The 16,555-nt window shown below is 43.6% G+C and overlaps 3 protein-coding genes across 4 annotated transcripts in view; all 3 read left to right on the top strand.

Moving 5' to 3' along the window:
* Positions 1-2,227, top strand: part of LOC144738388 (uncharacterized) — an 85,045-nt gene extending 82,818 nt beyond the window's left edge. The window contains exon 9 of the mRNA XM_078621425.1: positions 17-2,227. Coding sequence (XP_078477551.1) covers positions 17-244 — 228 coding nt within the window. The 3' untranslated portion in view covers positions 245-2,227. The remainder of the gene's footprint in view (positions 1-16) is intronic.
* LOC144738423 (uncharacterized) overlaps positions 1-16,555 on the top strand; it is a 176,377-nt gene that overhangs the window by 117,453 nt on the left and 42,369 nt on the right. The gene's annotated exons all lie outside the window — the stretch shown is intronic.
* LOC144738419 (uncharacterized) lies at positions 8,021-16,050 on the top strand. Of its 2 annotated transcripts, none has more exons than XM_078621445.1 (2): positions 8,021-8,345; positions 11,479-16,050. In XM_078621445.1, the coding sequence occupies exon 2, from the start codon at positions 11,489-11,491 to the stop codon at positions 13,823-13,825; it is 2,337 nt and encodes a 778-aa protein (XP_078477571.1). In that variant the 5' UTR covers positions 8,021-8,345; positions 11,479-11,488; the 3' UTR covers positions 13,826-16,050. The 2 variants fall into 2 exon arrangements, with proteins under 2 accessions (XP_078477571.1, XP_078477570.1); XM_078621444.1 differs by having other exon boundaries at positions 11,449-16,050.

Raw genomic sequence — 16,555 nt, 5'->3', positions numbered from 1 at the left:
ATTTGAAGAGGCGAAGGTGAAGAGCGAAGAAGTGACAGTGAAGAGCGAAGAAGTGAAGGTAAAATGTGAAGATGAACATTCAACTCCAAAATCGGACCTTCACATCAATGGAGGCAACGTGAAGCAGGAGGAGAATTCTGACTGTGAGGCAGAGCGAGGCAACTCCCAGCAGTTTGTGGAAGTGGAGGTGTGGGTGGACTTCTTAGACAATACAAAGTCAAATGGAGAACCTGTCGATGTATAAGCTTGAGACAATGCAGCTCCAATAGATTCACATTTGTCACAGGCCTTTATTGAAAAGAACGTGAAGTTGAACACTCCATTCTTAGGTTCAACCTGCAGAGTAAGAGCGGTCAGTATTTGCGGACCTGTGAGTGGGGTAGATCTCTAACTAGGAGCGAGAGCCAATAAGCTCCCAAGCATTCACTATGTTATAATAATATTAGCATTTATATGGTGCTTGCTTAATCGCCTCAGCAACTCGGAGTGTTGTATTATATCTCATCACAAACACTCGAAGAGCACGCCTTTTGGAGTCCTCTAGGTTAACACCGTTTGATACTAGGCTCGAAAGAAAGCTGTCTCTGGTGTGGACCAATCAGTTTCAAAGACAATGTATATGTTGTTTCCTATGACTAACCACACGGTGATCCGAGGGGAGAGAAATTCACGTAAAGACAGAGACACGACCCATACATCGAGACTACTGCAAGTTACAGAAGACTACAAGCGACAGAGAGTACTGTGACGGGCAGACTCCGGGGCATGGCCTCGAGATCAACAATGGGTATTGTGTCTCGCAGAGAAGAGGGGGCGAGGTGATGCTCGGTGCTGAGTTCGGCATGGACCGACAGAGTATCGCTGAGAGTTTTATTCTACATTTATCCTGATGTTTTGAGTCGCTTGCAAAGTCAAGGATTGCGATAAGTTTTATTGTACTAAGCTTTCACAGTTGTTTAAGAGGTGTGCAAATACAATTTACAAGTTTTGAGAGTGAGTTCCAGCTCCCTCGAGCAGCTGCGATCGGCAGGCTCCGGGGAACCTGCCCCCGTGACTGGCACATTGTCAACGAGCTGCACCAGCAGAAGCCACGAGTCTACGAAATCAACACAAAGAGTTACTTACTGCAAGCAGCAAGCTCTGGGGTGGGAATTCTGCAATCAACCAAGGATGAAGAGGCTTGCTGAGTAGCAATTGGTCACCGAGTACGAGCTCGGCGCTGACAGAAGAAGTATCGCTCAAAGTTATTCTACACTGAGTGCCAGCTCCCACGAGCAGCTGCAGCCCGAGAGATAGAGTGTCGAGCAATGACGAGCAATCAACCGGGAGAAAGGGTGAAAGTCCAATTATTGATCAAGCCGTCATCGTAGAGAACCAGCTGCACGCGCAACCAGGCATCGCCAGAGAGCACGGAGCCGGAGAGAGAGCGCAGCAGCGCCACCGAGCAAGGGTGTCAGCTGCCAGCGGACGAGCGGCGAGCGCTGTCGAGCACCTTCAAAGACAAGCATCGTGCCGACTCAGCTCATCCAGCAGGGGAAAGAGCCTGACCAGCCGCCCTTGAGGAAGAGGAGAGCGCCGTGGGTTCGACCTACACACACCGACCAGCACCATCTGTGAACCAAGACAGGAGTGAGGAACGGCGACTAGCAGACGAGCTGCGGGCGCTATCTGACGACGGAATCATCGCGCACCGTCGACGTCGAGCGTCGTGCCGACTCTTCATCCAGCAGTGGGCAGCATTAATTTTAACTGTACCGATGAATTAATTGACGAAACTAAACTTTTAGAAACCTACGCTACGAATCCACACACTCACAGGGAGGCTATTGTGTTGAAATCTTTCTTTTGATCACAGAATCTTGCCCGCGATTTTATTGAAGCCTTAGCCAATTGATACGCATTTGCTGAAGCAGGCACACTGCCGCACACCATTGTTCCAAGACATTTAGTTAATTACACAATCTACCAATGAATTAATTGAGGTCTACTTTTGCATTCGGGACATGTTTCTTTATTGCCGTTCGTATGAATATCGTCACATTATTTTTAAGGACTTTTTCCTATGCTCGCGTTACTCTGAGGAATTAATCGATTGCTCTGTTACCCAGTTTAACAACGTAATCATTGAGGGTTAAATGTACGGATCAATGAGGAGCACATCTCCAGGAGTACAGTTCGCATATTAGAGTGTTATGTTTTTGTTTAGAAATTAAAGTTGCTTAACACAGAAGTGTCTGAGTGGTTCCTTCCTAAGTTCATGCATAATGATCTTAATTATAAGAACTGTATCCTTCGGCGAGATCTGAATTCTGAGACCTGATAGAATTACACTAAAACATAATCATTAAAAGTTAAAGCGAGAATCTTTGTGTTATCACGATTAGTAAGAAGACGATTTTTTCACGGCCGAGCGGGGGGGTGCAAGGATGGTTTCATGATGATTCAAGAACATTATATTTATTGTGCACTTTATTTATATTATTATTACATTGTAATATGAAATAATTATACAACTCGCCATAATGCAGAATCAGTGGGAGCCCTGAGCTTGTTTTCCTGTAACTAGATGGTCCCATCTGGGGGTGATGGGAGACGGTGACACCCGAAGTGTGTTGCCTATGTCCAGTCTACTCCATAATCTCGTTTTTTTTGCTGTCACTGCAGAAAACCCTGCTTCACAAAGATAGGACGTTGGAATGGAAGCAGGCTTTTCAGTGCTTTTGTGGCAATCTAAGGATATTCCGCCTTGACTTTAATCCAGAACGTATCGAGATTTGAAGTTGTCTCAAACATACTTTTAAGGCCACCTTCATTTGCGATCTCAAGCAGTTGATCCTCTTCTAGCACAGACAAAGTCGATTCACCTGGCTTATTTACAAATGGGTTGCGGGTCCATTCCTTCCCAGTTCGGGGGTCTTTTGTGGTTGGGAAGTAACGCTCAAACTCTTTTAAAAGCTGAGATAGGTTTTAATGCACCAGCTGGGAGAAAGGCCCTGGCTCAGTCTCTTTCAAAATCTCTGCTAGTGTTTGAAACATGTCAAAAGTTCCAATGTTCACTCGTCGCCCCCATAATTCCAGTTTGGCGTTGAATGCAGCCACTTTATTTGCCGAATTGAACAGAGTTGTCGATCTCCCCTGAAATGACACATTGAGTACGTTGAGCAGGCTGAATGTCACACAAGTGAGCAAGTTTTGCGACTCATTCTGTGTCACTGAAATGTGCTGCCAGTGTTGACTGTTTTTCTAAAAGATGTCTCTGGAGTGGCTCTCGCAACTCAAAAACTCTGGCCAGTGATCGACCTTTAGAAAGCCATCTCACTTCTGTGTTTTAGAGATGATGTGTGGTGAGCACGCTGCGCTTCGAACCCGGCGACCCGAGTTCGATTCCCGCTCACGGCCACCACGATTATTTTTACTGGTCCTGGGCTTCCCCTAGGTGGACTCAGCCTCAAACGAGTAACTGATGTGGTGTGTGAACATCGCCACTGGGGAGACAAAGGCGGCCGGGCGTGGTGAATTCAAGTCCCGGGCGAAGCCAGGTAGTCAAGCTAGTCTATATATAAAAGGAACATTTGTGAATGTGTTGTTTTTTCAAAATGTTTAGCGTACTTCCTGACATGCAACAAACTTGAAATCTGCCATGTGGGTACTTTGCAAAATGTACACCATGAAAAAATAATAAAAAAATTACTTTTGTATTTGTGGGGGGGGGGGGAATGACCATGAAGTGTGTGGCGAGAATCGATATCTGGTGAGTGTTTGTGGTATCGATTAAAAGGGAATAGGCCGATTCTAAATACATCTACAACCTTCGATTCCTTTGCGCGATCTAAAGAATCGAATTTTGGCGCGCAAGCGTAAGTTTATTTTCCACCGCGCGTTGGGTTTTATTTAAATTTATTTACATTTTATAAAAAAAATTATTAATAAGATGATTAAAAAAAAATTCATTTATATATGTTATTCTAGATTTTAAGCTTTCGTGTCTGCAAGGATTCATATTCTTAGGTTTTTTCGGTAATGTCACGTAGGTAAACAATTAAAATTAATAAAAATAAAAATCACGACGTTTCGATTGCAACACAAGCAATCATCATCAGGTATAAATGAAATAGCAACACAAAATTTTAACCAGAAAAACTATAGACAGACATATAAGCAAACATATTACCAAGATACATAGAGAGAAAGTAACTGTTGTATATGCCGGATTATGAAATTTTGATAAAAATAATAAAAAATAAATGAAATTTCGAAAAATGTGCAAATCGCATAAATTATGTTAATGTGTGTAATTATATGCATAAATTATGATAATCACGGATATAATCGCATTAATTTATGCGAATGCTTGCGTTTAAGTTAATGTGTGCAGTTATGATAATTAGGCTGAGCTTCGTTATCCAGAGTTATATCAATCAGGATAGAACGATTATCATTGATTAAACATTTACTGATTATCTTAGTGTGTTTATGTTATGTTAGGTCTCCAAATTATTTTCTCATCGCAGGTTACAGTTCTTATGAATAAGACAGTTTTGTATGGACTTGGAAAGAAACACTCGAGATACTCCTGTGTTAACAATTTTATTCTAAACAAACATGTGATACGCTAACATGCAAAGGCAAAATTATACGTCAATAGAGTCATTGGCGAGATTATGCAATTAACGAAACTGAAGGGCTAACACTCTTCTAACACCCGTAATTTCTACTTTTCCAACAGACATCTCATTAGTTCTCCCATGTATCGAGCACAATCGGCGACCGGCCGAGTTTTAAAACAAGTATGCAACGATATTCATATGACGGGCAATAAAGGCACTTATTGTACCCTGAAGGCGTAGCATACGTTAATCGATTCGTCGGCAAGATTATATCTGTTAATGAAATGTTTGAGACAATGGTGGTTGAGGGCGTATCTGGCTCTGCCTTAATTAATTCTTCGGCGAGACTGACAAAGAAACAGGTTTGACACGATATTCTCTCTCTGTAACGTGTCGATTCGCAATGAGGATTTCGAGAGTTTTAGTTTGCATCGACGAATCTATTGGTCGTCTATGCGATAAGAGAAACGAAAAAGGCAAGAAAAACTTCACACTCTTATAACCGACGGATTCTTAATTACTCAGAGGGCCACGATTCCTTACGGCCAGCTGGTGTTCAAACTTTATAATTAGTCTTCTGATGATTGTCTAGGGTTGGTCCCATTGTGAGAGAGGTGGATTGTCTCTTGGATAAATTCTTGCATGCCCCGCGGGAAGTAGGTGTGTGCGTGTGTGTGTATGTGCTTCCTGGAGGTTGTGAGTGGGGGAGGTGATACGACCCTGGTTCGCAGATTCCTCTCGCCCGTGCGGGTTGCAGCCGCGACTTTCTCCGCAGGGAGATGATGAACTTCGGCTCGCTGCGGCTCGCGGAGAGGCTTGCCCGCTGGGTCCGTGCTGCGGCTCTTGGCGGCGCTTGTCGCAGCACCCGTACTGTGTGACTGACGGCGCGGTGCCGTACTCTCCACTGCTGGATGACGAGTCGGTTCTCGTTGGTGCTGGTTGATCTGTGTGTGTGTATTAAACACACGGCGCATTCGATGGCGCTGTCCTCTTCCTCGCGGCGTTCGATCAGGCTTTCTCCACTGCTTCGTGCTCTCTGTTTTGCTCGCTTGGTCGTTTGGCAATTTCCGCCCTTTTCTCCAGGTTGCTCGCTCTCGTTGTCGCTCGTCACTCTCTCTTCTCCGTGCTTTCCTTTGTTCGTGCAGCTGCCAGCTTCATACGGGCACTCGCTGATGCCTCTCTACTGCTGGATGACGAGTCTGTTCTCTCACGAGAATGATAGCTGGAATCTCCGTCAGCTTCACTCGCAGCTCGGCGGCTCAGTGTGGCGATTCTTCTTAGGTGGTGCAGACCTCAGCTTGTCGATGCACGTAGCTACCCCGCGAACATCGTCATTCTGGATGACGGAAGAGCTTCTTCATTGGCGGCGATGAGATGGGGGCCGGAGCCCCGGAGAGATGGGGGCCCTGAGCCCTGGTGATCTGAGATGAATGAATTTTGCCTCGGCTTATATCGAGAAAATCCACTCGGTTTTCCGAGTTGTTCAAAGGCCGGGATCATATAACTATATCCGTTGGACGCATCTGCGTCCGTGTGTCGTGTGTGTGTCTGTCCGTGTGTGTCGTGTGTGCTTTATTGGAGAAAAAAAATCTTCAAAGACGCAGCTGCCCGCAATAATTCTGGAAGGAGGGGTGGGGGCTTCCTCGCGAACCGGCGTCACATATGAGTCATCAAACTAAACCAGACCGACGATTCGCGTTCGCACCGAGGTTACAACATCATAATCCACGTTTTTGATTATGCATAATATTGGTCGCGAAAGCCTACTCGTTAAGCGAGCTCTAAAATCCCCTCCCCCGCTCTTGGCGTTTATCCTTTGTCTCATACGGCTCCAAGCCGTATGCCTGGTCTGGAAGTTAAACTGAGACACTTTTGCTGCTTAGTATTATTGTGATTTGATTGCAAGTAGCCGTGTTCACGGTATTTCCATCTTGGTTTGATTTCTTTATGGGGAGATGTTATTTGCTCGTGTGTGCAAATCTTGCTGTCCGTGCTGCGGGGAGACAAAGACGGCTGTGCTCCATCGTTGGAGCACACTACGCATGTGTTCTATTTATTTATTTTTAGAAGCATCTGATTTCCTTTCTCGAGCCGTCGCCCGCTCGCCACGAACTTTGATGAGGGCCATTTTCGGGCGCTGTGTGCGCTCTGGCCGTTTCTCTCGGGAAGACAAAGACGGCTGTGAGCTGCTCGCTTCCCCTGGAGTGTTGCATGTTGGTTAATTATGATAGACTTTTCCGCCCTTAACTTTCCTAGGAGATTCACTCTAATTTCGTACTTATTGTTTGACTTCCTGTTATTATTTTATCTGATATCCCGGGGCTAGGGAATTTGTTTTTTTGTTTTTTGGCTTAGGAGCGACCCTGACTGCCATAATTATTCTTTGATGCTTCGGCCCGGCTGCATAGAAATTATTAAGGGTAAATAATGTCCGTATTTAATTAACAAATGATGAATCGCGACGCTGGTGCAGACTTTAGTCTGGTTTCCAATTCGAGCGAGGATAGATAATGTTTGCTTAATCTTCATGGTTAAGTTGGTAACTTCGTTTAATTAATATGTTCAAAACCCCTCTGTGCTTTCTTGTTGTCAATGCTATTTTTTTGTTTGTTAAGAATATAATTATACATATTCTTCGTGGCGCCTGTCCTTGTGTCGTGAGGGGGCTTTTGGAAGTGTGTGTGTTATTTTAACACCTTCTTGCGACCCCCCCTCCCCTTTTCTTTTGTGTGGAATTTATGACATTTGATGGGTGTTTCTTTCCTGCCTTCTGGCCTTTGAAGTGAGGTGTGCACGCCAGTTGGAAAACGGGCTTTTGCTCGTCTTTGTTCGCTCCCAAGTTGCCCCGTGTCTATACAAAAAAATGTATATATGTTGGCAGGATTATTCTTAATATTAATTTGAAAAAAAGGGGTATAGACACGACTCTCTGTGTTGTATCACATGACATTTCGATATTTTGCTAGGTTATTTAATTTAGTGTGTTCTTTCGCTCTCTCTCCTAATGTTCAAACTTGCTTACTTTACCACGCGTTTTGCGCACTCATTGACATGTTAATTTTTTACGTGTTTTCCGCACTCATTGACATGTTAATTTTTTATCTAACCCCTCCATCTCTCTGCCCCCGCCCCCTCTGCCTATTTAAGGCCACTCCACAGAGACGATCTCCCTCTGTACCTGTGTTACTCTCTCTCTCTATGTATCTTGGTGATATCTGTCTGCTTATATGTCTGTCTATAGTTTTTCTGGTTATAATTTTTTGTTGCTATTTCATTTATACCTGATGATGATTAATTGTGTTGCAATCGAAACGTCGTGATTTTTATTTTATTTTACTTTTATTAATTAAATTTTTTTACCTACGTGACTTTACCATAAAAACCTAAGAATATGTATATGTTATGTTTTAAATTTTCTTGAGAAGTTTTTCAATAAATATTTCCCCCAGGCAACGTCGGGTGCTTCATTCTAGTACCTAATAAATTAAACTGAAGCTATCAACTGGCGGTTACTTAACATAATTTATTCATAAATGCAATCGCTACTTCATTGTGACTGGTTCAGCATCCATGCCTCAACACTGGACATGAGCCCGTCTCATTAACATAATGTATTCATTTACACCGCCGCTCGTTGGGGGAGGGGATTGTGTGTTAAACCCTGCAAGTGACGTCATGTCACCTGCTGCTGCGTGACGTCACGGGCTGCTACACCGCGCTCGCTCTCACAGATCCGAGGTGAGAAGTTAACATCGTGGTTGTTGTCGTGGTGGTTGTTGTTTACCCAGGTAGAGCCTCTCTCTCGTAGGGATATCAATTGAGTAGCAGCGAGTATGGAATGGATGTCCAGGTTGGAACATTACAACGCGGGGCCTAGCCACACGGGGCCTTGCCTCCTGCCCTCGCCTGATTGCATTTGCTTTAATCCTCTGCTTAAGTTTAATTCGTCTTCATCTGGCTCACTACTTCATGGGACCTCCTTTGCCAGTAGCAACATATAAGAAGAGGTTTTTCCCCTTCTCTGGCAACAAAACAGGTGTTAAGATATTCTTGGTTCTTTCGGTAAAGTCACGTAGAAGGGAAATAATAAAGTAATACAATTTCTTGCTGTGTTTTTCACAGCTGACGATGATTGCTCGTGTTGCAGTCGAAACGTCGTGAGAATTTTTATTCTATTGTTTTTCTTCTACGTGACTTTAGGTGTGAAAAACAGCAAGAAATTTTTGGAAAATGTTCTTAATGTTTTTCACACCTGATTGCTCGTGTTGCAGTCGAAACGTGATACGTTTTTTTCTTTTATTGTTTTTCTTTTACGTGACTTTAGGTGTGAAAAACAGCGATCATTTTTTAGAAAATTTCGGAAAATTCTTGCTGTGTTTTCACACCTGACGATGATTGCTCGTGTTGTAGTCGAAACGTCGAGATATTTTTTACATTTTATTGTTTTTCTTCTACGTGACTTTAGGTGTGAAAAACAGCGAGAAATTTCTTGCTGTGTTTTTCACACCTGACGATGATTGCTCGTGTTGCAATCGAAACGTCGTGATAAATTTTAATTGTTTCATATTTTATTATTTTATTATTTCCCTTCTACTTGATGACTTTACCGAAAGTACCAAGAATATGAATCCCTGCAGTCACGAAAGCTTTAAATAAACGCCGAACTGAAACCTTTTGCAAGGAATCTTGTCTGCATTAACCACAATATACTCGCGATCAATATGCAAACAAAACACATGCTGTGATAATCTGTGCATTGTCTGTGAAACTGATTGGTCCACACCAGAGACGGCTTTTTTTCGAGCCTAGTCTCAAATGGTGTTAGACCAGAGGACAGCGCCAAAAGGCGTACACAGCACAAAGACAACGCCACCATCAGAACAATGACAGCTCGGGCGAGCAGCTACATCATGGGACCTCCTTTGCCAGTAGCAAAATATAAGAAAGAGGTTTTACCCCTTTTTATTATTTACAGATTTGTACTATTTTTTGTCTTGGGATATTTTTTGTATACGGTTTCTCCGTGTTTATTTCAATTGGTTGGACCATCTCTAGCTCCACCCACCTACCTTGATGCACCCATCTCAGGCCTATATAAGACCTTGTCTCAGCAGCTTTTTCTCTCACCTGAAGACGATTGCTTGTGTTGCGATCGAAACGTCGTGATCTATTATTTTCTATGTACGCGATTTGACCGAAAGACCCAAAGAGTATTAATTCCTGCAGTCACTAAAGCTTTAAATCAATAAATAACTATGTAGTTTGAGAAGCTCCCAATGCACCATTGGAACCACCTTTGCCAGTAGCAAAATATGATTATTGTTTTTTTACCCTTTTATCTGGCAACAAAACTGACACCTTTTTTTTACAAGGAGTCATGTTTGCATTGACCACAATACCTGCGGTCAGAATGCAAAAAAAACACAACTCTGATAATGTATGCACTGTCCTTGAAATTGATTGGTCCACACCTGAGACAGCTTTTCTTAGTGCCTTGTCTCACATGGTGTTGGACCAGATGACCCCAAAAGGCGTACAACTCAAAGACAATGCACCATCAGAGTATGAGAGCTCGGGGTAAGCATTTACACCATTGGAACCTCCTTTGCCAGTAGCAAAATATGATAATTGTTTTTTACCCTTTTATCTGGCAACAAAACTGACACCTTTTTTGAGTTGTACGCCTTTTGGCGTCATCTGGTCCAACACCATATTACCTGCCCTGCAGGTATGCTGCAGGGCAGTTAATAGATATTTTCTCTGCAGCAATGAAGAGGTCTGATGTGCGACGCCCACATGAATAGGTGGAACGCTGGGTTCCTAAAACCCAGCAAGACAGTGGGGAGCGCAGTTGGTTCATCTGTCATTCATCCCTTGACACCTGGATCATTCCCATTACCTACTGTCAAGGAATCCACACTTACATGGCCTTAAATTGCACCTATCATGGCATTAGCACTGGGATAAGGTTACTTGCAATTCGTCATGAATGGTTGATTTTTGTTTAGATATGTTAATGATGCATGTGAAATGTATGTGTATTAGAGAGTTTATCTTTGTGGGGAGATGTGGTGCAGTTATTTCACTGCATTATGAACTCAACAATTAGTTTGATTATCACTGCCAGCAAACATGATTGATAAGTGAAAGCTGAATTGCTTGTGGGCCTCTGCTATGTTGATTGATCTTAAATTAATTACATGGTGAAGGGAGGAAGCGTCAATACTGAGCAGATGAAGGCGGCCAGGCATGGTTCTGGACACACCACTACTTTTTACCATGCCAGTGTGTGACAGTGTCAAGTTTGTATTTGCAGTAAATTATATTAACTATTGAACATGGAGGTTAAATCAAAACAATCGCTTATTTTAGTTTCCCTCTGGAACTTTTTGGAATAATGGAAACAGGAAATTAACAGCACATATGCTGCTGAAGTTCGATCTGTTCATCCAAGCATTCAAGCAAATCTGAGCCTGGCTTCACACCTCTAAAGTTGCGATTGAACATTTATTTATGCATTACAAATAGTATTATTCCCAACAGCCTTTGCTATGTTAGCTGAAATTTGCTTTTATAAATACTACTTTTGCAGCCAGAATGCCGAAATTGTGTGCTTAGTGTTTTGCCTTAACATTTATTTTGAACATACTCGGGTGTACAGGTATATTTATAACCTTTTGCCCTCTCATTGTGTGTCTTAACAGCCCGTATGATGAACTGGGGATAATCTTGATTAAATTAATAAATATAGACGTGTAAGTCATGTATGACTGTGTATATATTCATTCCTCTGTGCCTCGATACTGATGAAGATGGTGTGGATATTTTTTTTTGTCTGCAGCTGATGCTTCTTCTGATGCTTCCTCTACAGAATTGGTCTGATGGAGCAAAGGCACTCAGCGCGGCTCGGTAGACAAAGACAACAATGGGACCAGTATGCAAACAGCATGGATTGTACTGGAAATTTTACACAGGACCAGAGATCTCCAACGGGAGAGAAACCCTTCAAGTGCACTGTGTGTGGGAAGGCATTTTCAGATTCATTTGATCTTAAAAAACACCAGAGAACACACACAGGAGAGAAACCCTTCAAGTGCACTGTGTGTGAGAAGGCATTTGCATGGTCATCATGTTTACAGATCCACCAGAGAACACACACAGGAGATAAACCCTGTAAGTGCACTGTGTGTGGGAAGGCATTTTCAAATTCATCTTATCTTAAAATACACCAGAAAACACACACAGGAGATAAAGCCTTCAAGTGCAGTGTGTGTGAGATGGCATTTTCACGGTCATCTAATCTTAAAATCCACCAGCGAATACACACAAGAGATAAACCCTTCAAGTGCAGTGTGTGTGAGATGGCATTTTCACGGTCATCTAATCTTAAAATCCACCAGAGAACGCACACAGGAGAGAACCCCTTCAAGTGCAGTGTGTGTGAGATGGCATTTTCACATTCATCAAATCTTAAAAAGCACCAGAGAACGCACACAGGAGAGAAACCCTTCAAGTGCACTATGTGCTTGAAGGCGTTTGCACGTTCAACACAGCTTCATAGACACCAGAGAACGCACACAGGAAATAAACCCTTTAAGTGCAGTGTGTGTGGGAAGGCATTTTCAAGTTCGTCTTATCTTAAAATACACCAGAGAAGACACACAGGAGATAAACCCTTCAAGTGCATTGTGTGTGAGATAGCATTTTCACAGTCATCTAATCTTAAAATCCACCAGAGAACGCACACAGGAGAGAAACCCTTGAGGTGCACTGTGTGTGGGAAGGCATTTTCAAGTTCATTTTATCTTAAAATACACCAGAGAACACACACAGAAGAGAAAGCCTTCAGGTGTAGTGTCTGTGGGAAGGCATTTTCAGATTCATCTGCTCTTAAAAAACACCAGAGAACACACACAGGAGAGAAAGCCTTCAAGTGCACTGTGTGTGAGATGGCATTTTTACAGTCATCTAGTCTTAAAATCCACCAGAGAATACACACAGGAGATAAACCCTTCAAGTGCACTGTGTGTGAGATGGCATTTTCACAGTCATCCAATCTTAAAACGCACCAGAGCACACACACAGGAGAGAAACCCTGTAAGTGCACTGTGTGTGGGAAGGCATTTTCAAGTTCATCTTATCTTAAAATACACCAGAGAATGCACACAGGAGATAAAGCCTTCAAGTGCAGTGTGTGTGAGATGGCATTTTTACAGTCATCTAGTCTTAAAATCCACCAGAGAATACACACAGGAGATAAACCCCTCAAGTGCACTGTGTGTGAGATGGCATTTTCACAGTCATCCAATCTTAAAACGCACCAGAGAACGCACACAGGAGAGAAAGCCTTTAAGTGCAGTGTGTGTGGGAAGGCATTTTCAAGTTTATATTATCTTAAAATACACCAGAGAATGCACACAGGAGAGAAACCCTTCACGTGCAGTATGTGTGAGAAGGCATTTTCAAGTTCGTCTTATCTTAAAATCCACCAGAGAATACACAAAGGAGAGAATCCCTTCAAGTGCAGTGTGTGTGAGATGGCATTTTCACAGTCATCAAATCTTAAAAAGCACCAGAGAACGCACACAGGAGAGAAACCCTTTAAGTGCAGTGTGTGTGGGAAGGCATTTTCAAGTTCATATTATCTTAAAATACACCAGAGAACACACACAGGAGAGAAAGCGTTCAAGTGCACTGTGTGTGGGAAGGCATTTTCAAGTTCATATTATCTTAAAATACACCAGAGAACACACACAGAAGAGAAACCCTTCAAGTGCACTCTGTGCGGGAAGGCGTTTGAACAGTCACCACAGCTTCATAGACACCAGAGAACACACAGGCATCAGAAGACCCCCAAGGAGTGTAGTCTGAAATCGACTTGTGAAAGTCAAAGTGCTGCAATGAACCCATCCCTCCTGAAAAAAGAACCAGAAGTAAATTCCAGCTTGGACACTATGAAATGTATCAAGGTGAAATTTGAAGAGGCGACAGTGACCAGCGAAGAAGTGACAGTGAAGAGCGAAGAAGTGAAGGTAAAATGTGAAGATGAACATTCAACTCCAAAACCGGACCTTCACATCAATGGAGGCAACGTGAAGCAGGAGGAGAATTCTGATTGTGAGGCAGAGCGAGGCAACTCCCAGCAGTTTGTGGAAGTGGAGGTGTGGGTGGACTTCTTAGACAATACAAAGTCAAATGGAGAACCTGTAGATGTGTAAGCTTGAGACAATGAAGCTCCAATAGATTCACATTTGTCACAGGCCTTTAATGAAAAGAACGTGAAGTTGAAGACTCCATTCCTAGGTTCAACCTGCAGAGTAAGAGCCGTCAGTATTTGCGGACCTGTGGGTTGGGTAGATCTCTAACTAGGAGCGAGAGCCAATAAGCTCCCAAGCATTCACTATGTTATAATAATATTAACATTTATATGGTGCTTGGTTAATCGCCTCAGCAACTCGGAGTTTTGTATCATCTCATCACAAACTCTCAAAGAGCATGCCTTTTGGCGTCCTCTGGATTAACACCGTCTGATACTAGGCTCTAAAGAAAGCTGTCTCTGGTGTGGACCAATCAGTTTCAAAGACAATGCATATGTTGTGTCCTATGACTAACCACACGGTGATCCGAGGGGAGAGAATTCACGTAAAGACAGAGACACGACCCATAGATCGAGACTACTGCAAGTTACAGAAGACTACAAGCGACAGAGAGTACTGCGACGGGTAGACTCCGGGGCATGGCCTCGTGATCAACAATGGGTGTTGTGTCTCGCAGAGTAGAGGGGCGAAGTGATGCTCGGTGCTGAGTTAGGCATGGACTGACAGAGTATCGCTGAGAGTTTTATTCTACATTCATCCTAATGTTTTGAGTCACTTGCAAAGTCAAGGATTCCGATAAGTTGTATTGTACTAAGCTTTCACAGTTGTTCAAGAGGTGTGCGAATACAATTTACAAGTTTTGAGAGTGAGTTCCAGCTTCCACGAGCAGCTGTGATCGGCAGGCTCCGGGGAACCTGCCCCCTTGACTGGCACATCGTCAACGAGCTGCACCAGCATAAGCCACGAGTCTACGACATCAACGCAAAGAGTTGACTTACTGCACGCAGCAAGCTCTGGGGTGGGACTCTGCAATCAACCAAGGATGAAGAGGCTTGCCGAGTAGCAATGGGTCACTGAGTACGAGCTCGGCGCTGACAGAAGAAGTATCGCTCAAAGTTATTCAATGCTGAGTGCCAGCTCCCACGAGCAGCTGCAGCCCGAGAGATAGAGTGACGAGCAAAGACGAGCAATCAACCGGGAGAAAGGGTGGAAGCCCAAGCATCGACCAAGACAGCATCACAGAGAACCAGCTTTACGCGCAACCAGGCATCGCCAGAGAGCATGGAGCCGGAGAGAGAGCGCAGCAGCGCCACCTTCAAAGACAAGCGTCGTGCCGACTCAGCTCATCCAGCAGGGGAAAGAGCCTGACCAGCCGCCCGTGAGGAAGAGGAGAGCGCCGTGGGTTCGACCCACACACACCGACCAGCACCACCTGTGAACCAAGACAAGAGTGAGGAACGGCGACCAGCAGACGAGCTGCGGGCGCTATCTGACGACGGAATCATCGCGCACCGCCGACGGCGAGCGTCGTGCAGACTCTTCATCCAGCAGTGGGCAGCAGCTCCAGCTGCCGCCGAACGAGAGAGAGCGAGGAAGCTGTGTGTATGACCCTCCCCCACACTCACATATTCGCCACGTATCACCCAGCGTCTGCTTGACGCAAATAATTGATCAAGGAGACAAAACCACCAAACACACACATACCGGGACTAATAATAAGAAGAAGAATGATGAGAGTGCGTCAACTATTAGATGATAATGAAGAACATTGCTGCCCATTGAGTCACATGGATACGGTCGTTGAGAAGTATTTTAGTCGTTCTTTTTGTTAATTTCAACTGTACCGATGAATTCATTGACGAAACTTAACGTTTATAAACGTACGTTACGAAATCCACACATTCACAGGGAGACTATTGTGTTGAAATCTTTATTTTGATCACAGAATCTTGCCCGCGAATTTATTGACGCCTTAGCCAATTGATAAGCATTTGCTGAAGCAGGCATACTGCCGCACACCATTGTTACAAGACATTTAGTTAATTACATAATCTACCAATGAATTAATTGAGGTCTACTTTTGCATTCGGGACATGTTTCTTTATTGCTGTTCGTATGAATATCGTCACATTTATTTTTAAGGACTTTTTTCTATGCTCGCGTTACTCTAAGGAATTAACCGATTGCTCTGTTACCCAGTTTAACAACGTAATCATTGAGGGTTAAATGTTCGGATCAATGAGGAGCACATCTCCAGGAGTATTGTGTTGACAATTCCAAGCCTAAGAGTTTGCATATTAGAGTGTTATGTTTTTGTTTATAATTTAAAGTTGCTTAACACAGAAGTGTCTTGAGTGGTTCCTTTCTATGTTCATGCATGATGATCTTAATTATAAGAACTTCATCCTTCGGCAAAATCTGAATTCTGAGACCTGATAGAATTACACTAAGACATAATCAGCAAAAGTTATAGCGATAATCTTTGTATTATCACGATTATTAAGAAGACAATTTTTTTCACGGACCCGCGGGGAGGGGGAGGGGAGGATGGTTTCATGATGATTCAAGCGCATTATATTATTTCATATTACATTGTAATATGAAATAATTATACAACTCACCATAATGCAGAATTGTCGGGGCTACTGCCCCCCGATTCCTCTCTGTGTGACAACTCTCGGCTGGCCCCTTTAGCCCCCCTTTGTTCATTCAAACACCCTCCGCGTGCCTTCCCTCAAACATTGGTAATAACTAGCCGCATGCTACTGTTCAACTCCGTGCACGCTCTAGAAATCGCATGGCAGCTGGGGGTTGGAGGTCAGAGGGCAGTGGCGTTGCTCGCACACTCGC

Source organism: Lampetra planeri, chromosome 82 (assembly GCF_965212315.1).
Source record: "Lampetra planeri chromosome 82, kcLamPlan1.2.h2, whole genome shotgun sequence".
Classification (NCBI taxonomy): Eukaryota; Metazoa; Chordata; class Hyperoartia; order Petromyzontiformes; family Petromyzontidae; genus Lampetra; species Lampetra planeri.
The sequence above is the reverse complement of the archived record's forward strand: the minus strand, read 5'-3'. Positions and strand labels throughout refer to the sequence as shown.